The 22849-nt window shown below is 45.3% G+C and overlaps 1 protein-coding gene across 1 annotated transcript in view; it reads right to left on the reverse strand.

Annotated features, from left to right (window-relative positions):
* LOC129828615 (vinculin-like) overlaps nucleotides 1-22849 on the reverse strand; it is a 72074-nt gene that overhangs the window by 5586 nt on the left and 43639 nt on the right. Inside the window, exons 4-14 of the mRNA XM_055889697.1 lie at nucleotides 18808-18916; nucleotides 18014-18136; nucleotides 17572-17732; nucleotides 12024-12114; nucleotides 11176-11323; nucleotides 10729-10882; nucleotides 10267-10442; nucleotides 6898-7088; nucleotides 5914-6113; nucleotides 865-993; nucleotides 73-222 (exon numbers count right to left, since the gene is read on the reverse strand). Coding sequence (XP_055745672.1) covers nucleotides 73-222; nucleotides 865-993; nucleotides 5914-6113; nucleotides 6898-7088; nucleotides 10267-10442; nucleotides 10729-10882; nucleotides 11176-11323; nucleotides 12024-12114; nucleotides 17572-17732; nucleotides 18014-18136; nucleotides 18808-18916 — 1632 coding nt within the window. The remainder of the gene's footprint in view (nucleotides 1-72; nucleotides 223-864; nucleotides 994-5913; nucleotides 6114-6897; nucleotides 7089-10266; nucleotides 10443-10728; nucleotides 10883-11175; nucleotides 11324-12023; nucleotides 12115-17571; nucleotides 17733-18013; nucleotides 18137-18807; nucleotides 18917-22849) is intronic.

Raw genomic sequence — 22849 nt, forward strand, 5'->3', positions numbered from 1 at the left:
TCCCATCAGTTTGGGGACATCATTCCATCATCCTCCTGACCAATTGACACTGAGATACTCCCTCTCACTCACCTGTGGTGTGATATCTCTTGTAGATTTGACAGCAGCTTGGATCCCCTCCACAGTGCTCTTGTTCGCTGTCCCCACAGCAGCAGCCTTTTCTGCTGTGGCAGCCAGCTTGTTGGCATGGTTCTCAAAGTTGGCCGCCCTCTCATCAAACACCTAATATAACAGTTACATATCACTGAATGATACAAACTTAAAAAGGAATACTTCAGGATTATCTACTTCCCCAGAGTAGCATGCTAGTAGATACTATAGACTTCAAGTCATTGCGCTAACGCTATTTAGCTATTTAACGAAACTACCTCAAACTTCCTTCATACTGGACACAGAGACATAAAAATGGTATCCACAAGATCCTCTGACTCTGGGGAAGTAGATAAATGGCAAAAATATTGCCAAAATATCCCGTTAATATAATATAGACGAATTATGTAGATGGTCCAAACGTGGTATTTTTTTTATCTTACGTGATTACTTATAGTAACATTTCTCTCAGGAAATATAGTCTAAATATTATTAGCGACTGGAACTATTCAATGAGTAATCAAATCAATGAGTAATTATGTTATTTTTTTGCTTAGTGTATGATGATATAAATCTGCCAAAGGAGTCAGGATAGTCAAAGCCAGAGACCTATCCAGAGCCACCATATATCCCAGGATGTAATCCCATTCTATTATGGAATATATAGCTCTATATACACCTCTCTGCTCATAGGTAGAAGTTAACGAATGAGCCATGATGGAGGCAGCGAGACAGACAGAGAGAGAGTGAGAGCGGGAGGGAGAAATCACCCACCTGGTCCCTGTTGGGGGCGTTGGGTGGGGCGGTGGCGGCCACAGCCAGCAGTTTGATGGGAGTGGTTGTGTCACTAAAGATGTCTGACACCTCCTGTGTCATCGCCTCCTGCATCGTTCCTTTGAGGTTCTGAGAAGATCACACACACACACACACACACACACGAGTTAGTTAGCAAGAGAACAGCTTTAGAAATATTACATGTTAACGATAAACTCTTATGGTCTCTTTTAACAAGTGGCTTACATTGCATCTCAAATCAATGGAAATATTGGATTGAAACTGGTGCAGTTCTACAGCTATTGTTAAACAATTGATTTTAATGCGGCTTTCTCACTTCATGAATAACTCCTGAACACATTTTATTGGGCTACGTTAAGGTATCATAGTTATAGTGGATTGAGAGCATTAGACTGGAGCTGTTATCGCCAGTCAGCAGGGGGAGTATTCCACCATTACTGTATCAGAGTGAACTCTAGTCAGCAGGGGGAGTATTTCATCATGACCGTGTCAGAGTGAGCTCTAGTCAGCAGGGGGCGTATTTCACCATGACCGTATCAGAGTGAGCTCCAGCCAGCAGGGGGAGTATTTCATCATGACTGTATCAGAGTGAACTCTAGCCAGCAGGGGGAGTATTTCACCATGACCGTGTCAGAGTGAGCTCTAGCCAGCAGGGGGAGTATGTCACCATGACTGTATCAGAGTGAACTCCAGCCAGGAGGGGGAGTATTTCACCATGACTGTATCAGAGTGAACTCTAGCCAGCAGGGGGAGTATTTCACCATGACCGTGTCAGAGTGAGCTCTAGCCAGCAGGGGGAGTATGTCACCATGACCGTGTCAGAGTGAGCTCTAGCCAGCAGGGGGAGTATGTCACCATGACTGTCAGTGAGCTCTAGACAGCAGGGGGAGTATGTCACCATGACTGTCAGTGAGCTCTAGCCAGCAGGGGGAGTATTTCACCATGACTGTCAGTGAGCTCTAGCCAGCAGGGGGAGTATGTCACCATGACTGTCAGTGAGCTCTAGCCAGCAGGGGGAGTATTTCACCATGACTGTCAGTGAGCTCTAGCCAGCAGGGGGAGTATGTCACCATGACTGTCAGTGAGCTCTAGTCAGCAGGGGGAGTATTTCACCATGACTGTCAGTGAGCTCTAGCCAGCAGGGGGAGTATTTCACCATGACTGTCAGTGAGCTCTAGCCAGCAGGGGGAGTATTTCACCATGACTGTCAGTGAGCTCTAGCCAGCAGGGGGAGTATGTCACCATGACTGTCAGTGAGCTCTAGCCAGCAGGGGGAGTATGTCACCATGACTGTCAGTGATTTCTAGCCAGCAAGGGGAGTATTCCACCATGACTGTCAGTGAGCTCTAGCCAGCAGGGGGAGTATTCCACCATGACTGTCAGTGATTTCTAGCCAGCAAGGGGAGTATTTCACCATGACTGTATCAGAGTGAGCTCTAGCCAGCAGGGGGAGTATTTCACCATGACTGTATCAGAGTGAGCTCTAGCCAGCAGGGGGAGTATTTCACCATGACTGTCAGTGAGCTCCAGCCAGCAGGGGGCGTATTTCACCATGACTGTCAGTGAGCTCCAGCCAGCAGGGGGAGTATTTCACCATGACTGTCAGTGAGCTCCAGCCAGCAGGGGGAGTATTTCACCATGACTGTCAGTGAGCTCTAGTCAGCAGGGGGAGTATTTCACCATGACTGTATCAGAGTGAGCTCTAGCCAGCAGGGGGAGTATTTCACCATGACTGTATCAGAGTGAGCTCTAGCCAGCAGGGGGAGTATTTCACCATGACTGTCAGTGAGCTCCAGCCAGCAGGGGGCGTATTTCACCATGACTGTCAGTGAGCTCCAGCCAGCAGGGGGAGTATTTCACCATGACTGTCAGTGAGCTCCAGCCAGCAGGGGGAGTATTTCACCATGACTGTCAGTGAGCTCCAGCCAGCAGAGGGCGTATTTCACCATGACTATCAGAGTGAGCTCTAGCCAGCAGGGGGAGTATTTCACCATGACTGTCAGTGAGCTCTACTCAGCAGGGGGAGTATTTAACCATGACTGTCAGTGAGCTCTAGTCAGCAGGGGGAGTATGTCACCATGACTGTCAGTGAACTCTAGTCAGCAGGGGGAGTATGTCACCATGACTGTATCAGAGTGAACTCTAGTCAGCAGGGGGAGTATGTCACCATGACTGTATCAGAGTGAACTCTAGCCAGCAGGGGAGTATTCCACCATGACTGTCAGTGATTTCTAGCCAGCAAGGGGAGTATTCCACCATGACTGTCAGTGAGCTCTAGTCAGCAGGGGGCGTATTTCACCATGACTGTATCAGAGTGAGCTCTAGTCAGCAGAGGGAGTATTTCACCATGACTGTGTCAGAGTGAGCTCTAGCCAGCAGGGGGAGTATGTCACCATGACTGTATCAGAGTGAGCTCTAGCCAGCAGGGGGAGTATGTCACCATGACTGTATCAGAGTGAGCTCTAGCCAGCAGGGGACGTATTTCACCATGACTGTCAGTGAGCTCTAGCCAGCAGGGGGCGTATTTCACCATGACTGTCAGTGAACTCTAGTCAGCAGGGGGAGTATGTCACCATGACTGTATCAGAGTGAACTCTAGTCAGCAGGGGGAGTATGTCACCATGACTGTATCAGAGTGAACTCTAGCCAGCAGGGGAGTATTCCACCATGACTGTCAGTGATTTCTAGCCAGCAAGGGGAGTATTCCACCATGACTGTCAGTGAGCTCTAGTCAGCAGGGGGCGTATTTCACCATGACTGTATCAGAGTGAGCTCTAGTCAGCAGAGGGAGTATTTCACCATGACTGTGTCAGAGTGAGCTCTAGCCAGCAGGGGGAGTATGTCACCATGACTGTATCAGAGTGAGCTCTAGCCAGCAGGGGGAGTATGTCACCATGACTGTATCAGAGTGAGCTCTAGCCAGCAGGGGACGTATTTCACCATGACTGTCAGTGAGCTCTAGCCAGCAGGGGACGTATTTCACCATGACTGTCAGTGGGCTCTAGCCAGCAGGGGGAGTATTTCACCATGACTGTCAGTGAGCTCTAGCCAGCAGGGGGCGTATTTCACCATGACTGTCAGTGAACTCTAGTCAGCAGGGGGAGTATGTCACCATGACTGTATCAGAGTGAGCTCTAGTCAGCAGGGGGAGTATGTCACCATGACTGTATCAGAGTGAGCTCTAGTCAGCAGGGGGAGTATGTCACCATGACTGTATCAGAGTGAGCTCTAGCCAGCAGGGGGCGTATTTCACCATGACTGTCAGTGAGCTCTAGCCAGCAGGGGGCGTATTTCACCATGACTGTCAGTGAGCTCTAGCCAGCAGGGGGCGTATTTCACCATGACTGTCAGTGAGCTCTAGCCAGCAGGGGGCGTATTTCACCATGACTGTCAGTGAGCTCTAGTCAGCAGGGGGCGTATTTCACCATGACTGTCAGTGAACTCTAGTCAGCAGGGGGAGTATGTCACCATGACTGTATCAGAGTGAGCTCTAGTCAGCAGGGGGAGTATGTCACCATGACTGTATCAGAGTGAGCGCTAGTCAGAGTCTGGATGACTATTACAATGTTTATTTAACCTTTATTTAACTAGGCAAGTCAGTTAATATATATATATTTTTTAAATAAGAACAAATAATTTTTTTATAATCTAATATTCAAAACATACAATATACTTGCAGTGAAGCCGCTCAACAACTACATCATACCAGTCATCCGACAGACTCCCATTCAGAGCAACACACAGAAGCATCCAGGGTCAATGCCCTGCTCAAGGGCATGTTGACCGATCTACCATCAGGCCAAAAAACATTAACCTGAACCCTCCAAGATCCCCCCCACAGTTCCCCAATAGCTGTCCCTTAACCAGTAGAGACTCCTCTCACAGTCCCCCCCCAGGAAGAAAAAATAAAATAAATGAATTCCACCCCCCCCCCAAAAAAAAAAAACAATGCACCAACAACCAAGAGAAGAACTAAAGAGGAAAAGACAGAAGAAAACAGCAAACAATGCAAATAAATAATAATAATACATTTAAAACAAAGGACAACTGAAATCATAACAGCAATGCCAACTGTATACCTTTGTGTGCATGTCTGGCACTATTACATGTATGTGTGTGTGTGTTCTTGTATGTGTTTATTTGAATGAGAGTGTGTGTATATGCATGTGTACAAACACCTGCACGGCATCAGCCTCAGGCAAACCGGCATTAGTTGTAAAAACACTGCCACTTAGTGTCATTCAAATGTACTTTTATTATGATTTATTTTGACTTTTAAAAAAATATACTTTTATCTTTGACCATTTTATCTCACACAGCAAATCCACTCCCACTTGTCTCCAATTCCACATACCAACCATCAACTTCCCTCAGCCCATCCCATCTCTGCTGGCCACCCACTTCGTGTTTCTACACAACACATATCTTTCAACTATACTGTGATGTTTAATGTACAATTTCAATATAACTAATCGAATCCACAGATTGCGAGTTGAAGATAAATACTTTTACTAAGAGTATTAGTTTATTAGTAATTGACTGACCCGGTCTCTCCAGATCTCCTAACAGTACATTTTCTAGGGTCAGTTTTAGATTAATGCTATGCATTTTCAGCCATTCTTGAACCTGAGACCAGAAACAGGCTACCTGAGGGCAATACCAAAATAAATGGTCTATTGATTCTGTATCCTCACAACAAAATCTGCAGAGCTTTGATGATTTTATGCCCCAAATATTCAACATTTTGTAGGTGGGAAGAATTCTATATAATAATTTTAGCTGAAAAGCATCAAGTCTTGCGTTGTTTTATATATCATACCATGGAATCGGTACATCAAAAAACGTTCTTTAAATAAGAACAAATTCTTATTTACACTGACGGAGTACCCCGGCCAAACCTGGATGACGCTGGGCCAATTGTGCGCCGCCCTATGGGACTCCCAATCACGGCCGGATGTGATGCAGCCTGGACTAGTGTAGATAATGGCTTGGGAGCGACTGTAGGTGAGTGAATGTGAGCAGTCTTACTTTCAGGCCCTCCTGGAGCTGTTGAGCAACGGCACGCGCCTGTGGGGACTCCCCATCTCCCCTGGCGGCCAGGTCGGCTAGCTGGGCCATCAGCTGTTCCACCTGCTCACACTTCCCTACCAGCTCCTGTCTGTAGGGACCTGGCAGAGCATTAGCCAGACGACGGCCCTCCGCCACCAGCCCCCGGATAGCTGCCTGGCCTGGGGAGAGACACAGACACTCGCAGGCTCAGAAACACACAGAGTAGACACACCAGCACACAGCAAACAAAGCTTTGGATCATAGGTGGGTCTCTACCGATTTGGGCCAGAGGGTTAGGAGTAGTAGGACCGCCCACACATCCTTCATTCTATATCGCTGTATGACATTCTATATCATAAACTGGGTGGTTCGAGCCCTGAATGCCGATTGGCTGAAATGCATGGTATATCAGACCGTATACCACGGCTATGACAAAACATTTATTTTTACTGCTCTAATTACTTTGGTAACCAGTTTATAATAGCAATAGGGCACCTTATGTCATGCCTAACAACCCGTAGCTGTATATTGGCCATATACCACACCCCCTCGGGCCTTATTGCTTAATTGTTGTATGTTACTCTATATAGTTGTGATTATGTTTACTCTGAACATTCTCCAGGAGGCTATGTAATACAGCCCAGAGTCTAAGTGTTAACAGATGAGAGAATATCCAGGCTTCTGAGCCGACAAGCCAAGGAGATGAGGTTGGGAGAGAGCATAGGAATGTAGTACACAGAGAAAAACAACACAGCAGACATGTACACAGAGTCTGGACTGATGTTCACTGTAGAGGGAGAAAGAGAGGGAGGAAGGGAGAGAGAGAGAGGCAGGAAGGAGGGCTGAGAGAATGTGGGAGAAGGAGAGAGAGAGAGAGATGGAGGGGAAGAAAGCAAGGGGGAGGGAGTTAGAGAAAGAGATAAAAAGAAGGAATGAGAAAGAGACAAGGCCATTCAGACTCACCCACTCCCCCGTCATCGATGGTGGGGTTCTCCATCCAGCTCTGGGCCTGCTCTATCTTCCCCTCCAGGTGGACAGCAGCCTTGGCAGGCCTGCTGTTGGCTACAGCCTTGCTGGTCTTGGACTGCAGGTTCTGTAGGGCTGTGGCTATATGCTTTGCCAATGCCCTGGCCTCCGGAGTATCACCTTTGCCCCTGTGATGTGAGACAATAATGACGTACTGGAAATGAAAAGTCCATAGTTTCTCTCTAAAGCATGATATGTAGTTATTCTAGGGAAAGCTAAATGAAATGTCCATAGTCTCTCTCTTAAGGATGATAGGTAGTTATTCTAGGGAAAGCTAAATTAAATAGAATGATGCATATAGGTGGTGATTAAGATTTATGGACTACTGGTCAGCAAGAAAACGATGTGATAACATTCACTTAACCTCTAAGGCAGTGGCATTCAAGGTCGGGGTCGCGACCCCACTAGGGGGAATTGCAAAATTAACAAAATAATAATAACAATAGGAACAAAAAAAATAAGAGTACAGATTATTGTATGGAACCAATATACAAACGTTTTTGAGAAAGGTAATTTGAAAAATAAAATTCTATTGAGTAAATGTACTTATTCGTTTCTTTAAAAAAAAAAATCTAAAATGTACTGATTTTAAGGTTGTGTCACTAGATTTGGGGGTCCCTGCTGAAAAGGTGCGCTAAGGAATTACATGGCCTACGGATAGCAGACAGAAAGCACAATATTGGCCCAAGGACACGACCCTGCGGAACTCAATATTTAACCTTGGAGTGTTTTCAACATTCTTCATTACACATTAAGATATTGACTCAGACAGACGAAGCCCCCGCTCAGGTAATACCTCCGATCCTTTTAAAGCTGTATTGTCATACAGTTGTCTATACTGCCAGGGGGTATTGTCAGTTGTAATCTTTGTACCCATTAGTTTGAACTCCACTCTTAGATCTGCTATTGTTAGCTCAGAAGAGAAGCCCACTGTGGTCGGCTCAACCAGTACCATTAGTTAAAATGTGAATTTCATAAACTTTAATACCCCTCAGTTTTTATATCACATATAGGGCTCGGTGGGCCTTGGACAATAGCAACCAAAGCCCATGTAAGTCACTTTATAACATTCCATCATTGGTTACTGAGAGTCACTCATATTGACATTGGCTGCGGCCACAGGAAAAGTAATTCACATTTCTACTCCTTCGTCTTTTACTAATAGGGATAGATCAAATGGTGCAGTTCTATGGCCATACTAACTACATCAATATCAACCATCAGACAGGTTCTTCAACCGCCTATTGAACATAGCTTGTTGAAGTTTCTATGTGACTTTAAAAATCGTAAAGGACTTGGATTGATGCATCTGAATATTAGGAACTTTCTTCCTAAACTGATTTACATCAAGTCATAGGTTATGCAGATGAATCCGGACATTCTGGTATTTACTGAAACTTGGATCTCTGGGGACATTCTGGACCCTAATAATATTGAGGATTATAATGTGTTCAGAGCTGACTGACAGGGTAGAGGTGGTGGGGTGGCCATTTTTAAAGAAATATTTATATATTGTTCTCCTAACTGAAATCCATTTCCCAGTTACAATCTTTAAGCCTTTGTCTGGGTGGGGTGTATTCATAACAGTTATAAGGGTCTAACTAGTTTGTGGTCTTCTTTTACAAAATCAGAAGTTATTATCCTGGGTGACTTCAATTATGATTGGGAAATGCAGGCTTCAGACAATCTAAAATACATGGTGATGTAATGATCTAAACCCAACCCAGCTGGTGACTAAGTCCACACGGCCCAACCCTATAGATCCTTCAAAGTCAACTGATTGATCTCATTCTAACAAATACACCAGAGAGATATGTTTCTACTGTTATCTTCTCCTAAGACATTAGTGACCATTTCCAAGATGTTTGTATTAGAGATGTGAGAAGACAAATCTAAGCCTTGTGACATCACAAAGAGGAACTTTAACTTCAGTGATCATGTTTCTTTAGTTTTTTTTTTACATTATCTTTATTTTAGTGACCTTGATTGTATTTTAGCTGACGCTGAACCCGATTCAGCTTTGAGCCTCTTTGTAGATGTCTTCTGTACTATTGTGGATAGTCATGCTCCCTTTATATAATGGAGGGTTAAAGGTAAGATCTAATACCTGGTACACGCCGCAATTATCAGAAGTCATTCATAAGAGATGATGCTTGGTTCAAGGCTAGGCTTATGCCCGGACTGGCAAGCTTTTATTAAGCAGCTGAGGAATCATTGTGAGACAAATCAGAAAGGCTAAATCTGATTACTATTTAAACGCTCTTTCAGATTGTAATGGGAACCCTGATAAATTCTGGAAAACTGTCAAATTCTTAAAAGGGTTCTACTTCCTCTGTACAAGAAATTAATTCAGACACTGGCTGCATTACAGGAAAAGAAAACTCCATAATTGATGCATTTAATCACCATTTTATATCAGCAGGCCTATCAATTTCAAAGAACTTCTAAGGCTATTTACCATGATATTGGGCAGGGTGCTGGTAGGGGAAACTTGATGAATGATCAGAGAATTGAGTCAAAAATATATTTTAAGATATTTACAGAAATAGAAGCCCTGGATGCTTTGCTAGGGTGGCGAGTACGGCCGATCCCCGGGGCCAAGCTCCCTGCCATCCAGGACCTCAATACAAGGCAGTGTGAGTGGAAGGCCCCAAAAATTGTCCATAAAGTAGGGTCCCATACAGAAATGGTTTGTCGAGATCGGTGTGGAAAAACTTGACTGGCCTGCACAGAGCCCTGATTTCAACCCCATTTAACACATTTGGGATGAATTGGAAAGCCGACTGCAAGCCAGGCCTAATCGCCCAACATCAGACCTCACTAATGCTCGTGGCTGAATGGAAGCAAGTCCCCGCAGCAATGTTCCAACATCTAGTGGGAAGACTTCCCAGAAGAGTGGAGGCTGTTATAGCAGCAAAGGGTGGACCAACCCTAAAATAATGCACATGATTTTGATGTTCGACGAGGTGTCCACATACTTTTGGTCATGTAGTGTAGCTACCTCAATTACCTGGTACCCCTGCACATTGACTCGGTACTGGTACTCCCTGTATATAGCCATGTTATTACCTGGTACCCCTGCACATTGACTCAGTACTGGTACTCCCTGTATATAGCCATGTTATTTTTACTTGTTATTCATTATTCAGTGTCTATTCATTCCACGTGTCACTTTTTCTATTTTTTACCTGTAACTCTGCATTGTTGGAAAGTAAGTAAGCATTTCACTGTTAGTCTACACCTGTTGTTTACAAACCACATGACAAATAATTGTATTTTCTAGGGTATATAAAATGGATTACTTACTGTCTCCGGAGCTCAGAGAGCTTGGCGGTTAGAGCAGCCATCTCTCCGATGGACCTCAGGACGTCATCTCTCTCCTTGGGGTCTTCACACATGTCAGCGATCTTCTTGGCCTCAGACAGGAGGGCTCTAATGTTTTCCTCTCCCTCAGGACCACCGTTAGGGTCTGCCAGCCAGTTCTGCAGGTGCACAGGGTTAGAGGTCAACACAACAGGCTCAAGACCATGGAACACAACAGGCTCAAGACCATGGAACACAACAGGCTCAAGACCATGGAACACAACAGGCCCAAGACCATGGAACACAACAGGCTCAAGACCATGGAACACAACAGGCTCAAGACCATGGAACACAAATGCCTGTTGCTTAATGCTTTCGTGTGCTATCCTCTGGGATTTGTACTTTTTCCATTGTGCAATTTTTAACCCCCCCCCCCCAAAAAAAATCTAGCAATCAAGAGTCTACCTGAGCAGCGTCAATCCTCTTGGCGATGACCTGTTTGGAGTTGGTCATGGCCTCCAGTTTCCGGCCTGCATTCTCCACTTTCCCCGCGAGAACATCCAGGCCCTGGGAGACCTGCTGGGCCTTCTGCTTGGCTGCAGGAGATGCCCCCTGACCCCTGGAGATAGACAGAGAGAAAGACAACACAGAACATAAGACGGTTGTAAAATTCTTAAAACTTTCCCGAAGTTCAAAGGTTTTTCAGGAATCACAGCATATTCCCCCACCAAAGCCCCCCCCCCCCCCCCCACGACTTTTTCCCCCCACCGAAGCACTACCGGGAATCGAACCCATTGTGGGTTCGATTCCCAGGTCCACCCATACATAAAATGTTTGCACGCATGACTGTAAGCCACTTTGGTTAAAAGAGTCAGCTAAATGGCATATATTATTATTTTCTATGTACTGTACCTGGCCCTCATCTCAGACACCTGGTCAGTGATCTGCCCCAGGGTTTTGGCAGTGCCCAGGATATCCCTCCGCTCCCTCCCAGCACACAGCTCTCCCACCTTCCCAGCCTCATCCAGGATCTGGCGGATGGCCTGTTCTCCTGCGTCCCCTGATCACCAGGACACATTGAGCACAGAAGACAAATGTTACAAACAACTTGACAAAAAAGGACAACTGGGTCCTGTTCAATTGGCACCATACAGAAGAAAACGGACTGAAAACACGGAGCGACTACTTTGACTCCAATAAAAACAATAGCAATAGGTGTATAAAGCGGCCCTACACGTACTTAACATAAATTCCTAATTTTGCCTTGTTCTCCCTATTGTACATTACGCTCCGTTACATTATTTTATATAGTCATTAGCACAATATATATGATCCGAATTTTAGCTTCAAAAATTAGATTGTGCTGATGTATTGGCACATTGAACCATATCGCGCGCCATAGTCTCAAAACTCAGTGGATGAAACAAAGACGTCATATCTGAATTCTTTTGCCATTGTTTTGTTTTTCATAGATTGTCTTTTTCTACGGTGTCCCCAAATGCAGGGATTTACAAACCTCTCCTCAGGGAACCCCAGCTGTTTCCTATATTCAAACTATTCCAGAAATAGCACACCTGATTCAGCTAGTCAACTAATCATCAAGCCCTTTACTTGAATCGGGTGAGCTAGTTCAGGGCTACACACAAATAGTGAAATGTCTGGGGGGGGGGGGGGGGGGGGGGGGGGGGTCCCTGAGGAGAGGTTTGCAAGCACTGCCCTAATGAACCCTGGTATATTGAGCCATTGGGAGGACATGTTACCTGGTTGGGCGTCGGGGTCCCTCAGCCAGCTCTTGGCCTGGGTCATCTTAGAGTCGATGAGCGCCAGAGCTCTCTTCATAGCCTCTGTATCCTTTAGGGTCAACAACAGGGTCAGGGGAGACAACATGCATGAATAACTAATAACTTTTGGTCTTGAACTTCCCCCCAAAAAAAACATTATTGAAAAAGACTGAAATTAGGCACATTTGGACTTTGTACTACAGCATATACAGGGATTGTCATATACAAATAATTGTGTCTAAAACTGAGGCAATGATTTGCCTAATGATGATTCCTTTTTAAGGTAACCCTTCTGTAGTTTAATATACGTCTTCAGAGTAAGGTAATGGCATGTCTGTCAAGGAGCCAGATCCTGCAGCATGTGTTTGGAGTTGGAGCAATCTCATGCTATTATTTGCCTGCTTGGGGAATTCCTTAATGTGATGATGACTGATGAACATGAACTCAGCATTCACACAGATGAACACATGGATCATGACGTTAGATACGGCAAAGACATCCCCCACGATCACAACCATTACAGCACACACACACACAACTCTGCAAAAAGCTATCACACACACACACACCAGCTATTATCTGTACCTCAGATGTACAGCATTGCTGTTATTCATTAACCTCTGGCAGTCAGCAACACACAACTGTAGAAATGCACATGCTGTTTTAAAATCAAATTACTTCCCAGTCTTTTATGTGAGTTCCAAATGGCACCCTATTCCCTACTTTACATAGTGCACTACTTTTGACCAGTGCCCTATAGGTTCTTGTCAGAAGTAGTGCACTGTATAGTGAATAGGGTGCCATTTGGAACCCGTATGTGTCAATACGGGTGTTGTTTCACATCATAAAAAGCCCATCTAATGTGACTGTCCCATTGTGTCTCAATCTGGAAGGGATGGAAATACAACAAATATAAAAGAGACGGCTTGACAACGAGTCTATTCATCAGCCAAGAGTTGGGACAGAGCTGTTATACACAACATGTGGCAGAGTGCGACACACAGGGAGATGGTTTTCCAGGAGTTTGCATGATAGGCTATACAAGGACACCGTAGCCTTTGAATGACTTCACGCAGTTAATGACGTTTTACTCCATGAAAGACATCTAATCCAGATACACAAGTGACGGTTCTACCTGCTACTAGTCATGTAAGTTTATAGCCTTTGTCCTTCGGGGACAAGAACAGATCTATTCCATTCTGCATGTCCACATCACTGAACTAATAAATGTAACTCAACAAAAGGGAGGACTCTGTAGCAGCAAACAACCAGAAGCCTTGAGAACTATGCAAATGTTACAACATGTTGCAAAATATCTGGTTTGCATGTTACGTAACAATAAGAATATTATTATACCTCCAAGAAAAAACATTTTTGTCAAAGAAAAGGACGACAATGATAACCAGCCTATTGGTGGGATTTACCACAGTATTAAGACGGAAGATTGAGCAAAATCAAAGTTGAACTTAGGAAATGACTGTGTGTTGGTGCTATCAGCCTGGAAGTGAACAGCAGTGTGAAGTAAAGTCCCAAATGGAACCCTGTTCCCTATATAGTGCACTACTTTCAAACAGGACCCAGTCAGAAGTAGTGCACTGCACAGGAAATGCACAGGAAATAGGGTGCCGTTTGGGACACATACAAGGTTTACTTTATCAAGTGATGAAGCCAGGCTGAGAAGTGGGCAGGTGGTTTGATAGGTGGGGACATAAAGGAGTAACCAATGCTTTTAAAAATACAAGAAGACACACACTAACAGTAAACTCCATCTATCCAGTGAAGGGCTTTTGCGTTGGGGATTATTAGGTTTGAGGATCACGTAAGGTGAGACGACATTAGAGTATATATGGAACCTAGTTAGATCTGTGTGCAAACCACCACTGTTTTTGCACAACGACAATATCGCAGTACTGGAATCAGTCAATTACTTTGACCACTTAAAAATTTGAGTGCCTTTCTCCCATGAATAAAAAGCTACTGCTCTACTACTGTAGAGATCATGATTCATTCCCACTGCCTCTGGGACCAGTTTCCCGGACACTGGATAAGTCTAGAAAAAGCCTGGACTAAGAAAAGAAGCATGCTCAATGGAGAACATCCTTTGAAAGTACTTTTAAGTACAGGAATAGGCTTAACCTGTATTCTGGAAACTGGCCACCGGATCTTACTGGAAAGCAATATGACAGAGAAGAGAGATAAATCAATAGCACTTGACTCAGCAGTACTCTGGATCAATAGAACACCTAAAGAACATCCTATTACCGGCATCTATAGCACAGGGGAAGAACATCCTATTACCGGCATCTATAATACAGGAGAAGAACATCCTATTACCAACATCTATAATACAGGAGAAGAACATCCTATTACCGGCATCTATAGCACAGGGGAAGAACATCCTATTACCAGCATCTACAATACAGGAGAAGAACATCCTATTACCAACATCTATAGTACAGGAGAAGAACATCCTATTACCAGCATCTACAATACAGGAGAAGAACATCCTATTACCGGCATATACAATACAGGAGAAGAACATCCTATTACCGGCATCTATAGTACAGGAGAAGAACATCCTATTACCAACATCTATAATACAGGAGAAGAACATCCTATTACCAACATCTATAAATACAGGAGAAGAACATCCTATTACCAGCATCTATAATACAGGAGAAGAACATCCTATTACCAGCATCTATAATACAGGAGAAGAACATCCTATTACCAACATCTACAATACAGGAGAAGAACATCCTATTACCAACATCTACAATATAGGAGAAGAACATCCTATTACCGGCATCTATAATACAGGAGAAGAACATCCTATTACCGGCATCTATAATACAGGAGAAGAACATCCTATTACCAACATCTATAGCACAGGAGAAGAACATCCTATTACCGGCATCTATAATACAGGAGAAGAACATCCTATTACCAGCATCTATAATACAGGAGAAGAACATCCTATTACCGGCATCTATAGCACAGGAGAAGAACATCCTATTACCAGCATCTATAATACAGGAGAAGAACATCCTATTACCGGCATCTATAATACAGGAGAAGAACATCCTATTACCAACATCTACAATACAGGAGAAGAACATCCTATTACCGGCATCTATAATACAGGAGAAGAACATCCTATTACCAGCATCTATAATACAGGAGAAGAACATCCTATTACCGGCATCTATAATACAGGAGAAGAACATCCTATTACCAACATCTATAGCACAGGAGAAGAACATCCTATTACCGGCATCTATAATACAGGAGAAGAACATCCTATTACCAGCATCTATAATACAGGAGAAGAACATCCTATTACCGGCATCTATAGCACAGGAGAAGAACATCCTATTACCAGCATCTATAATACAGGAGAAGAACATCCTATTACCGGCATCTATAATACAGGAGAAGAACATCCTATTACCAACATCTACAATACAGGAGAAGAACATCCTATTACCGGCATCTATAATACAGGAGAAGAACATCCTATTACCAGCATCTATAATACAGGAGAAGAACATCCTATTACCGGCATCTATAATACAGGAGAAGAACATCCTATTACCGGCATCTATAGCACAGGAGAAGAACATCCTATTACCAGCATCTATAATACAGGAGAAGAACATCCTATTACCAGCATCTATAATACAGGAGAAGAACATCCTATTACCGGCATCTATAATACAGGAGAAGAACATCCTATTACCGGCATCTATAGCACAGGAGAAGAACATCCTATTACCGGCATCTATAATACAGGAGAAGAACATCCTATTACCAGCATCTACAATACAGGAGAAGAACATCCTATTACCGGCATCTATAATACAGGAGAAGAACATCCTATTACCAGCATCTATAATACAGGAGAAGAACATCCTATTACCAGCATCTATAATACAGGAGAAGAACATCCTATTACCAACATCTACAATACAGGAGAAGAACATCCTATTACCAGCACATATAATACAGGGGAAGAACATCCTATTACCGGCATCTATAATACAGGAGAAGAACATCCTATTACCGGCATCTATAATACAGGAGAAGAACATCCTATTACCAGCATCTATAATACAGGAGAAGAACATCCTATTACCAGCATCTATAATACAGGAGAAGAACATCCTATTACCAACATCTACAATACAGGAGAAGAACATCCTATTACCGGCATCTACAATACAGGAGAAGAACATCCTATTACCGGCATCTATAAATACAGGAGAAGAACATCCTATTACCGGCATCTATAGTACAGGAGAAGAACATCCTATTACCAGCATCTACAATACAGGAGAAGAACATCCTATTACCGGCATCTATAAATACAGGAGAAGAACATCCTATTACCAACATCTACAATACAGGAGAACACCACTCAGATCAGCTGTTTATGGTATGTTATGTCAAACTTGAAAGAACTAAATATTAAAAGAAAAACATTTATTTTTACAGTCAAATAAATACATTTTCAGAACTTGCTGCACATTTTCCCCAAATATGTAATTCCATTATGTTAATATCACTCACCTAGCTAGCGCATCTAATATAGTAGCATTTCTAGAGTTACTACAGCAGTGATCTACTACACAAAAACACACATGGAACAAGACTGTCATCATCATCATCAACACAGACAGAGAGCTACCAGACATGCTGCTGCTGAATGCACAACCACACAGCAAGGTAGGTAGGGGTCGAAAGATGTAGGCTTACCTTCTACAGGGGGGGAGGGGGGGGTCAAAAGAAAGGAAGAACAAAGCATGTAGAAAAGTTTAACCAGACATACCAACGGAAAAATAAGAGGAAACAGAAGTAAGAAGCCTAGTAAAGAAGAAGTACATCAGAGGAGAGTGGGGTGACGGGTGACAGAGGGGTGACGGGGGGGTGATGGGGGACAGAGGAGAGTGGGGTGACGGGGGACAGCGGGGTGACGGGGGACAGAGGGGTGACGGGGGACAGCGGGGTGACGGGGGACAGCGGGGTGACGGGGGACAGAGGGGTGACGGGGGACAGAGGGGTGACGGGGGACAGAGGGGTGACGGGGGACAGAGGGGTGACAGGCTGTTGTGCGCTCTTCTCCCGCAGCATTCTGGGAGTGTTTATGTGTATGTGAGCGCACGTGGGTGTTCAGCAGACCAAGCCATGGGCTGTGACTCGCATTACAGATCCAGAAACCCCCCAAAAACAGCTTTCTTCAGCTGTAGAAGTAGTGGTCTAATGAGCAGTGATTGGTCAAAACATTTACCCTCCTCCTTGTCTGTGACGAGCAGCTCTCGAGGGTCGAGGTGTGTGAGCGTGAGAGAGAGGGGCAAAGACAAGCTACCCAGGTACAGATCCAAGATCAGCATCTTCCCCCCCCCAATCCTAACATTAACCGTTAATGTTACAAAACTGACCCAAGATCGGCATCTAGGGGAAGCCTCTCCCTACACCGGCCAAAGACAACCCTGAGGGGGGGGGGGTGTGGTTCTAGCTAGCTCCGTACCTTATTGGCCCAGGCGTCTTCGTCCCAGGAAGTGAGCTGCAGCACCCTGATGATCTCGTTGATCTCAGCGCTCATCTTCTCGAAGGTGAAGTTCCTGTTCTTCAGAGACTCCTCTACTCCCTGGCTGCCGGAAGTCTTGGTCGTCACAAAGATCTTGATTCCTGGAGTAAGAACAACAGTGATCACCAGTAAAAAAGCGATTTGTTTTTTTACAGACTTGTTAGATGTATAGATAACTGTGAAGATCCAGTATTATTCTGTTAGAGAAACGGTCCTGTGTCAGAATCTGACTAGTGGCAAAGGTGCTGACTCTGGACTGACACCGGGGGTTCTAGTCCCATCTCAACCTTTCCTGTCCATCTACCCCTCTACAGTCAGAAATAATAGAAATAAGAATGATCCTTAGAGAGAAGAGAACAGAAGAGGAGAAAGAAGTAGTCACCTGAGATTAGAACAGGTAGCAACTCTTTGACCGTGTTCATAGACTTGACTAGCATCACACGGTGTTCTTGATGGGTCAGCTCCTGCTGCCTCTCGTCAATCATCTTGGCCATCTTCGTCATCCCTGGACAGGAACAACCACACAAAGGACCAGTTACGCAAGACGTTTCTCTCAAGTCATTTCCACTTCCTGACGACAGGCCATCCATGAAGAGAACATTAAATATTTCATCAAATCGTGACGTCAACACAGCATTTGGCACTGGGGCTACCATTAGACACATGCATGCATTCATTGTAATCGTTTCGGATAAAAGTGTCAGGTAAATGTCAAATATTACTGGTTATTTAAGCAATAAGGCATGAGGGGGTGTGGTATATGGACAATATACCACGGCTAAGGGCTGTTCTTAGGCACGACGCATCGCATGGATACAGTCCTTAACCGTGGTATATTGGCCTTATATCACAAACCCCCGAGGTGCCTTATTGCTATTATAAACTGGTTACCAACGTAATTAGAACAGTGAAAATAAATGTTTTGTCATACCCGTGGTATACGGTATGATATACCACGGCTGTCAGCCAATCAACATTCAGGGCTGGAACCACACAGTTTATATGCATTGTATTATTCAAGTCATCTCAGTAGCCAAGGTAACTACGTGGTTATGACTGTGATATATGTGGTCGTCTCACCTGTCTACCTTATGATGAATGCACTAATGGAAGTGGCTCTAGATAAGAGCGTCTGCTAAAAGACTGAGGTGTTAAATGAAGTTTAAAGGGTCTGACCAGGTCCCAGGTTCTTTGTGTACGTGATCAGATCCTCCATGGATTCCACCACCTCTGCCACGGTCAGGTACTCCAGGATACCTTTACACACACGGATGATTTTACGAACCTGCAATTGATCAAAAGAACAGGAAACAGGATCAATAATCTATATTGATAGATATATTGCTCTGGCTTCTTAGTGATATCTGTATCTTTCAGCGTTTTGTTGCGATACCTTTTGCCCCAATCTATACCGAACAAAACCAAAAGAAATCAACACGCAACGATTTCAATGACTTTACCGAGTTACATTTCATATAAAAGGGACTCAGTCAGTTGAAATACATCCATTATACCCTAATCCATGTTACATGTAATTGTTCAGTAAAAACATTTTCCAGTTTGAGGTCTGAATTATCGCTGAAGGTGATTATTTTGTAGTGATTATGCTAATGTGATATTACATAAACACCATAAGGAAATAACAAGGCTTCCCTTGTAAAAAGAGGTCATCTGAGCTCAACTGGAGGAGACAAATAAAAGGATGAATAACCTCCACCATCGGTACTGTAGCTTGTCTAGTTAATGAGGCCTGATAATAATGCTGTGCCACTGACAGTCCTGCTCTGTCAGCTCCTGACCAGCTGCATGTGTTGTGTCCGTGTGTCCGTGTGTCCGTGTGTGTTGTTGTTACTGTGCTCCTCTCCCAATCCCAGTGCTGCCGTGTAAACAATTTCCCTGGTTGTATCCCGATTGGCACCCTATTCCCTATACAGTGCACTAAATAGGGAAAAAGTCACCATTTGGGACGAAGCCCCTGGCCGCCTGTCTCTAAACTGTGTGCTGTTTCCCTGAGCCGGGTGATGTATGGAGGCTGATTGATGGGGGGTGATGGTACGGCTGCCTGGTTTAAGGAACTACCTCTAGCCTGCGGAGATGTGCGGTGTTGTAACACACATTTGTTTTGAGGGAGGAGGGTTATGCCTGTGTGTAACTAATGTCGTTTACAAGACGTTCAGTTGAAGGGTGAGATGAAACTCCTTCAAGAAACTATGTTGCTGTGCTCTACTCTCCAGTTCTCTCCACGCTACTCTACTCTCCACTCTACTGTACTCTCTACTCTCCACTCTACTCTCCACTCTACTCTCCACTCTACTCTCTACTCTCCACTCTACTCTCCACTCTACTCTCCACTCTCCACTCTACTCTCCACTCTACTCTCCACTCTACTCTCCACTCTACTCTCCACTCTACTCTCCACTCTACTCTCCACTCTACTCTCCACTCTCCAGTCCTCTCCACTCTACTCTCCAGTCCTCTCCACTCTACTCTCCAGTCCTCTCCACTCTACTCTCCAGTCCTCTCCACTCTACTCTCCAGTCCTCTCCACTCTACTCTCCAGTCCTCTCCACTCTACTCTCCAGTCCTCTCCACTCTACTCTCCAGTCCTCTCCACTCTACTCTCCAGTCCTCTCCACTCTACTCTCCAGTCCTCTCCACTCTACTCTCCAGTCCTCTCCACTCTACTCTCCAGTCCTCTCCACTCTACTCTCCAGTCCTCTCCACTCTACTCTCCAGTCCTCTCCACTCTACTCTCCAGTCCTCTCCACTCTACTCTCCAGTCCTCTCCACTCTACTCTCCAGTCCTCTCCACTCTACTCTCCAGTCCTCTCCACTCTACTCTCCAGTCCTCTCCACTCTACTCTCCAGTCCTCTCCACTCTACTCTCCAGTCCTCTCCACTCTACTCTCCAGTCCTCTCCACTCTACTCTCCAGTCCTCTCCACTCTACTCTCCAGTCCTCTCCACTCTACTCTCCAGTCCTCTCCACTCTACTCTCCAGTCCTCTCCACTCTACTCTCCAGTCCTCTCCACTCTACTCTCCAGTCCTCTCCACTCTACTCTCCAGTCCTCTCCACTCTACTCTCCAGTCCTCTCCACTCTACTCTCCAGTCCTCTCCACTCTACTCTCCAGTCCTCTCCACTCTACTCTCCAGTCCTCTCCACTCTACTCTCCAGTCCTCTCCACTCTACTCTCCAGTCCTCTCCACTCTACTCTCCAGTCCTCTCCACTCTACTCTCCAGTCCTCTCCACTCTACTCTCCAGTCCTCTCCACTCTACTCTCCAGTCCTCTCCACTCTACTCTCCAGTCCTCTCCACTCTACTCTCCAGTCCTCTCCACTCTACTCTCCAGTCCTCTCCACTCTACTCTCCAGTCCTCTCCACTCTACTCTCCAGTCCTCTCCACTCTACTCTCCAGTCCTCTCCACTCTACTCTCCAGTCCTCTCCACTCTACTCTCCAGTCCTCTCCACTCTACTCTCCAGTCCTCTCCACTCTACTCTCCAGTCCTCTCCACTCTACTCTCCAGTCCTCTCCACTCTACTCTCCAGTCCTCTCCACTCTACTCTCCAGTCCTCTCCACTCTACTCTCCAGTCCTCTCCACTCTACTCTCCAGTCCTCTCCACTCTACTCTCCAGTCCTCTCCACTCTACTCTCCAGTCCTCTCCACTCTACTCTCCAGTCCTCTCCACTCTACTCTCCAGTCCTCTCCACTCTACTCTCCAGTCCTCTCCACTCTACTCTCCAGTCCTCTCCACTCTACTCTCCAGTCCTCTCCACTCTACTCTCCAGTCCTCTCCACTCTACTCTCCAGTCCTCTCCACTCTACTCTCCAGTCCTCTCCACTCTACTCTCCAGTCCTCTCCACTCTACTCTCCAGTCCTCTCCACTCTACTCTCCAGTCCTCTCCACTCTACTCTCCAGTCCTCTCCACTCTACTCTCCAGTCCTCTCCACTCTACTCTCCAGTCCTCTCCACTCTACTCTCCAGTCCTCTCCACTCTACTCTCCAGTCCTCTCCACTCTACTCTCCAGTCCTCTCCACTCTACTCTCCAGTCCTCTCCACTCTACTCTCCAGTCCTCTCCACTCTACTCTCCAGTCCTCTCCACTCTACTCTCCAGTCCTCTCCACTCTACTCTCCAGTCCTCTCCACTCTACTCTCCAGTCCTCTCCACTCTACTCTCCAGTCCTCTCCACTCTACTCTCCAGTCCTCTCCACTCTACTCTCCAGTCCTCTCCACTCTACTCTCCAGTCCTCTCCACTCTACTCTCCAGTCCTCTCCACTCTACTCTCCAGTCCTCTCCACTCTACTCTCCAGTCCTCTCCACTCTACTCTCCAGTCCTCTCCACTCTACTCTCCAGTCCTCTCCACTCTACTCTCCAGTCCTCTCCACTCTACTCTCCAGTCCTCTCCACTCTACTCTCCAGTCCTCTCCACTCCACTCTCCAGTCCTCTCCACTCCACTCTCCAGTCCTCTCCACTCCACTCTCCAGTCCTCTCCACTCCACTCTCCAGTTCTCTCCACTCCACTCTCCAGTTCTCTCCACTCCACTCTCCTGTTCTCTCCACTCCACTCTCCTGTTCTCTCCACTCCACTCTCCTGTTCTGTACTCTCCACTCTCCTGTTCTGTACTCTCCACTCTCCTGTTCTGTACTCTCCACTCTCCTGTTCTGTACTCTCCACTCCACTCTCCTGTTCTGTACTCTCCACTCCACTCTCCTGTTCTGTACTCTCCACTCTACTGTACTCTCCAGTCTACTGTACTCTCCAGTCTACTGTACTCTCCAGTCTACTGTACTCTCCAGTCTACTGTAACGTACTCTCCACTCTACTGTAACGTTCTCTCCACTCTACTGTAACGTTCTCTCCACTCTACTGTAACGTACGGTTCTCTACTGTACTCTCCACTCTACTGTAATGTTCTCTCCACTCTACTGTAATGTTCTCTCCACTCTACTGTAATGTTCTCTCCACTCTACTGTACTCTCCAGTCTACTGTACTCTCCAGTCTACTGTACTCTCCAGTCTACTGTAACGTTCTCTCCACTCTACTGTAACGTTCTCTCCACTCTACTGTAACGTTCTCTCCACTCTACTGTAACGTTCTCTACTGTAACGTTCTCTACTGTAACGGTTCTCTACTGTAACGGTTCTCTACTGTAACGGTTCTCTACTGTAACGGTTCTCTACTGTAACGGTTCTCTACTGTAACGT

The sequence above is a fragment of the Salvelinus fontinalis genome, chromosome 30 (assembly GCF_029448725.1).
Source record: "Salvelinus fontinalis isolate EN_2023a chromosome 30, ASM2944872v1, whole genome shotgun sequence".
NCBI lineage: Eukaryota > Metazoa > Chordata > Actinopteri > Salmoniformes > Salmonidae > Salvelinus > Salvelinus fontinalis.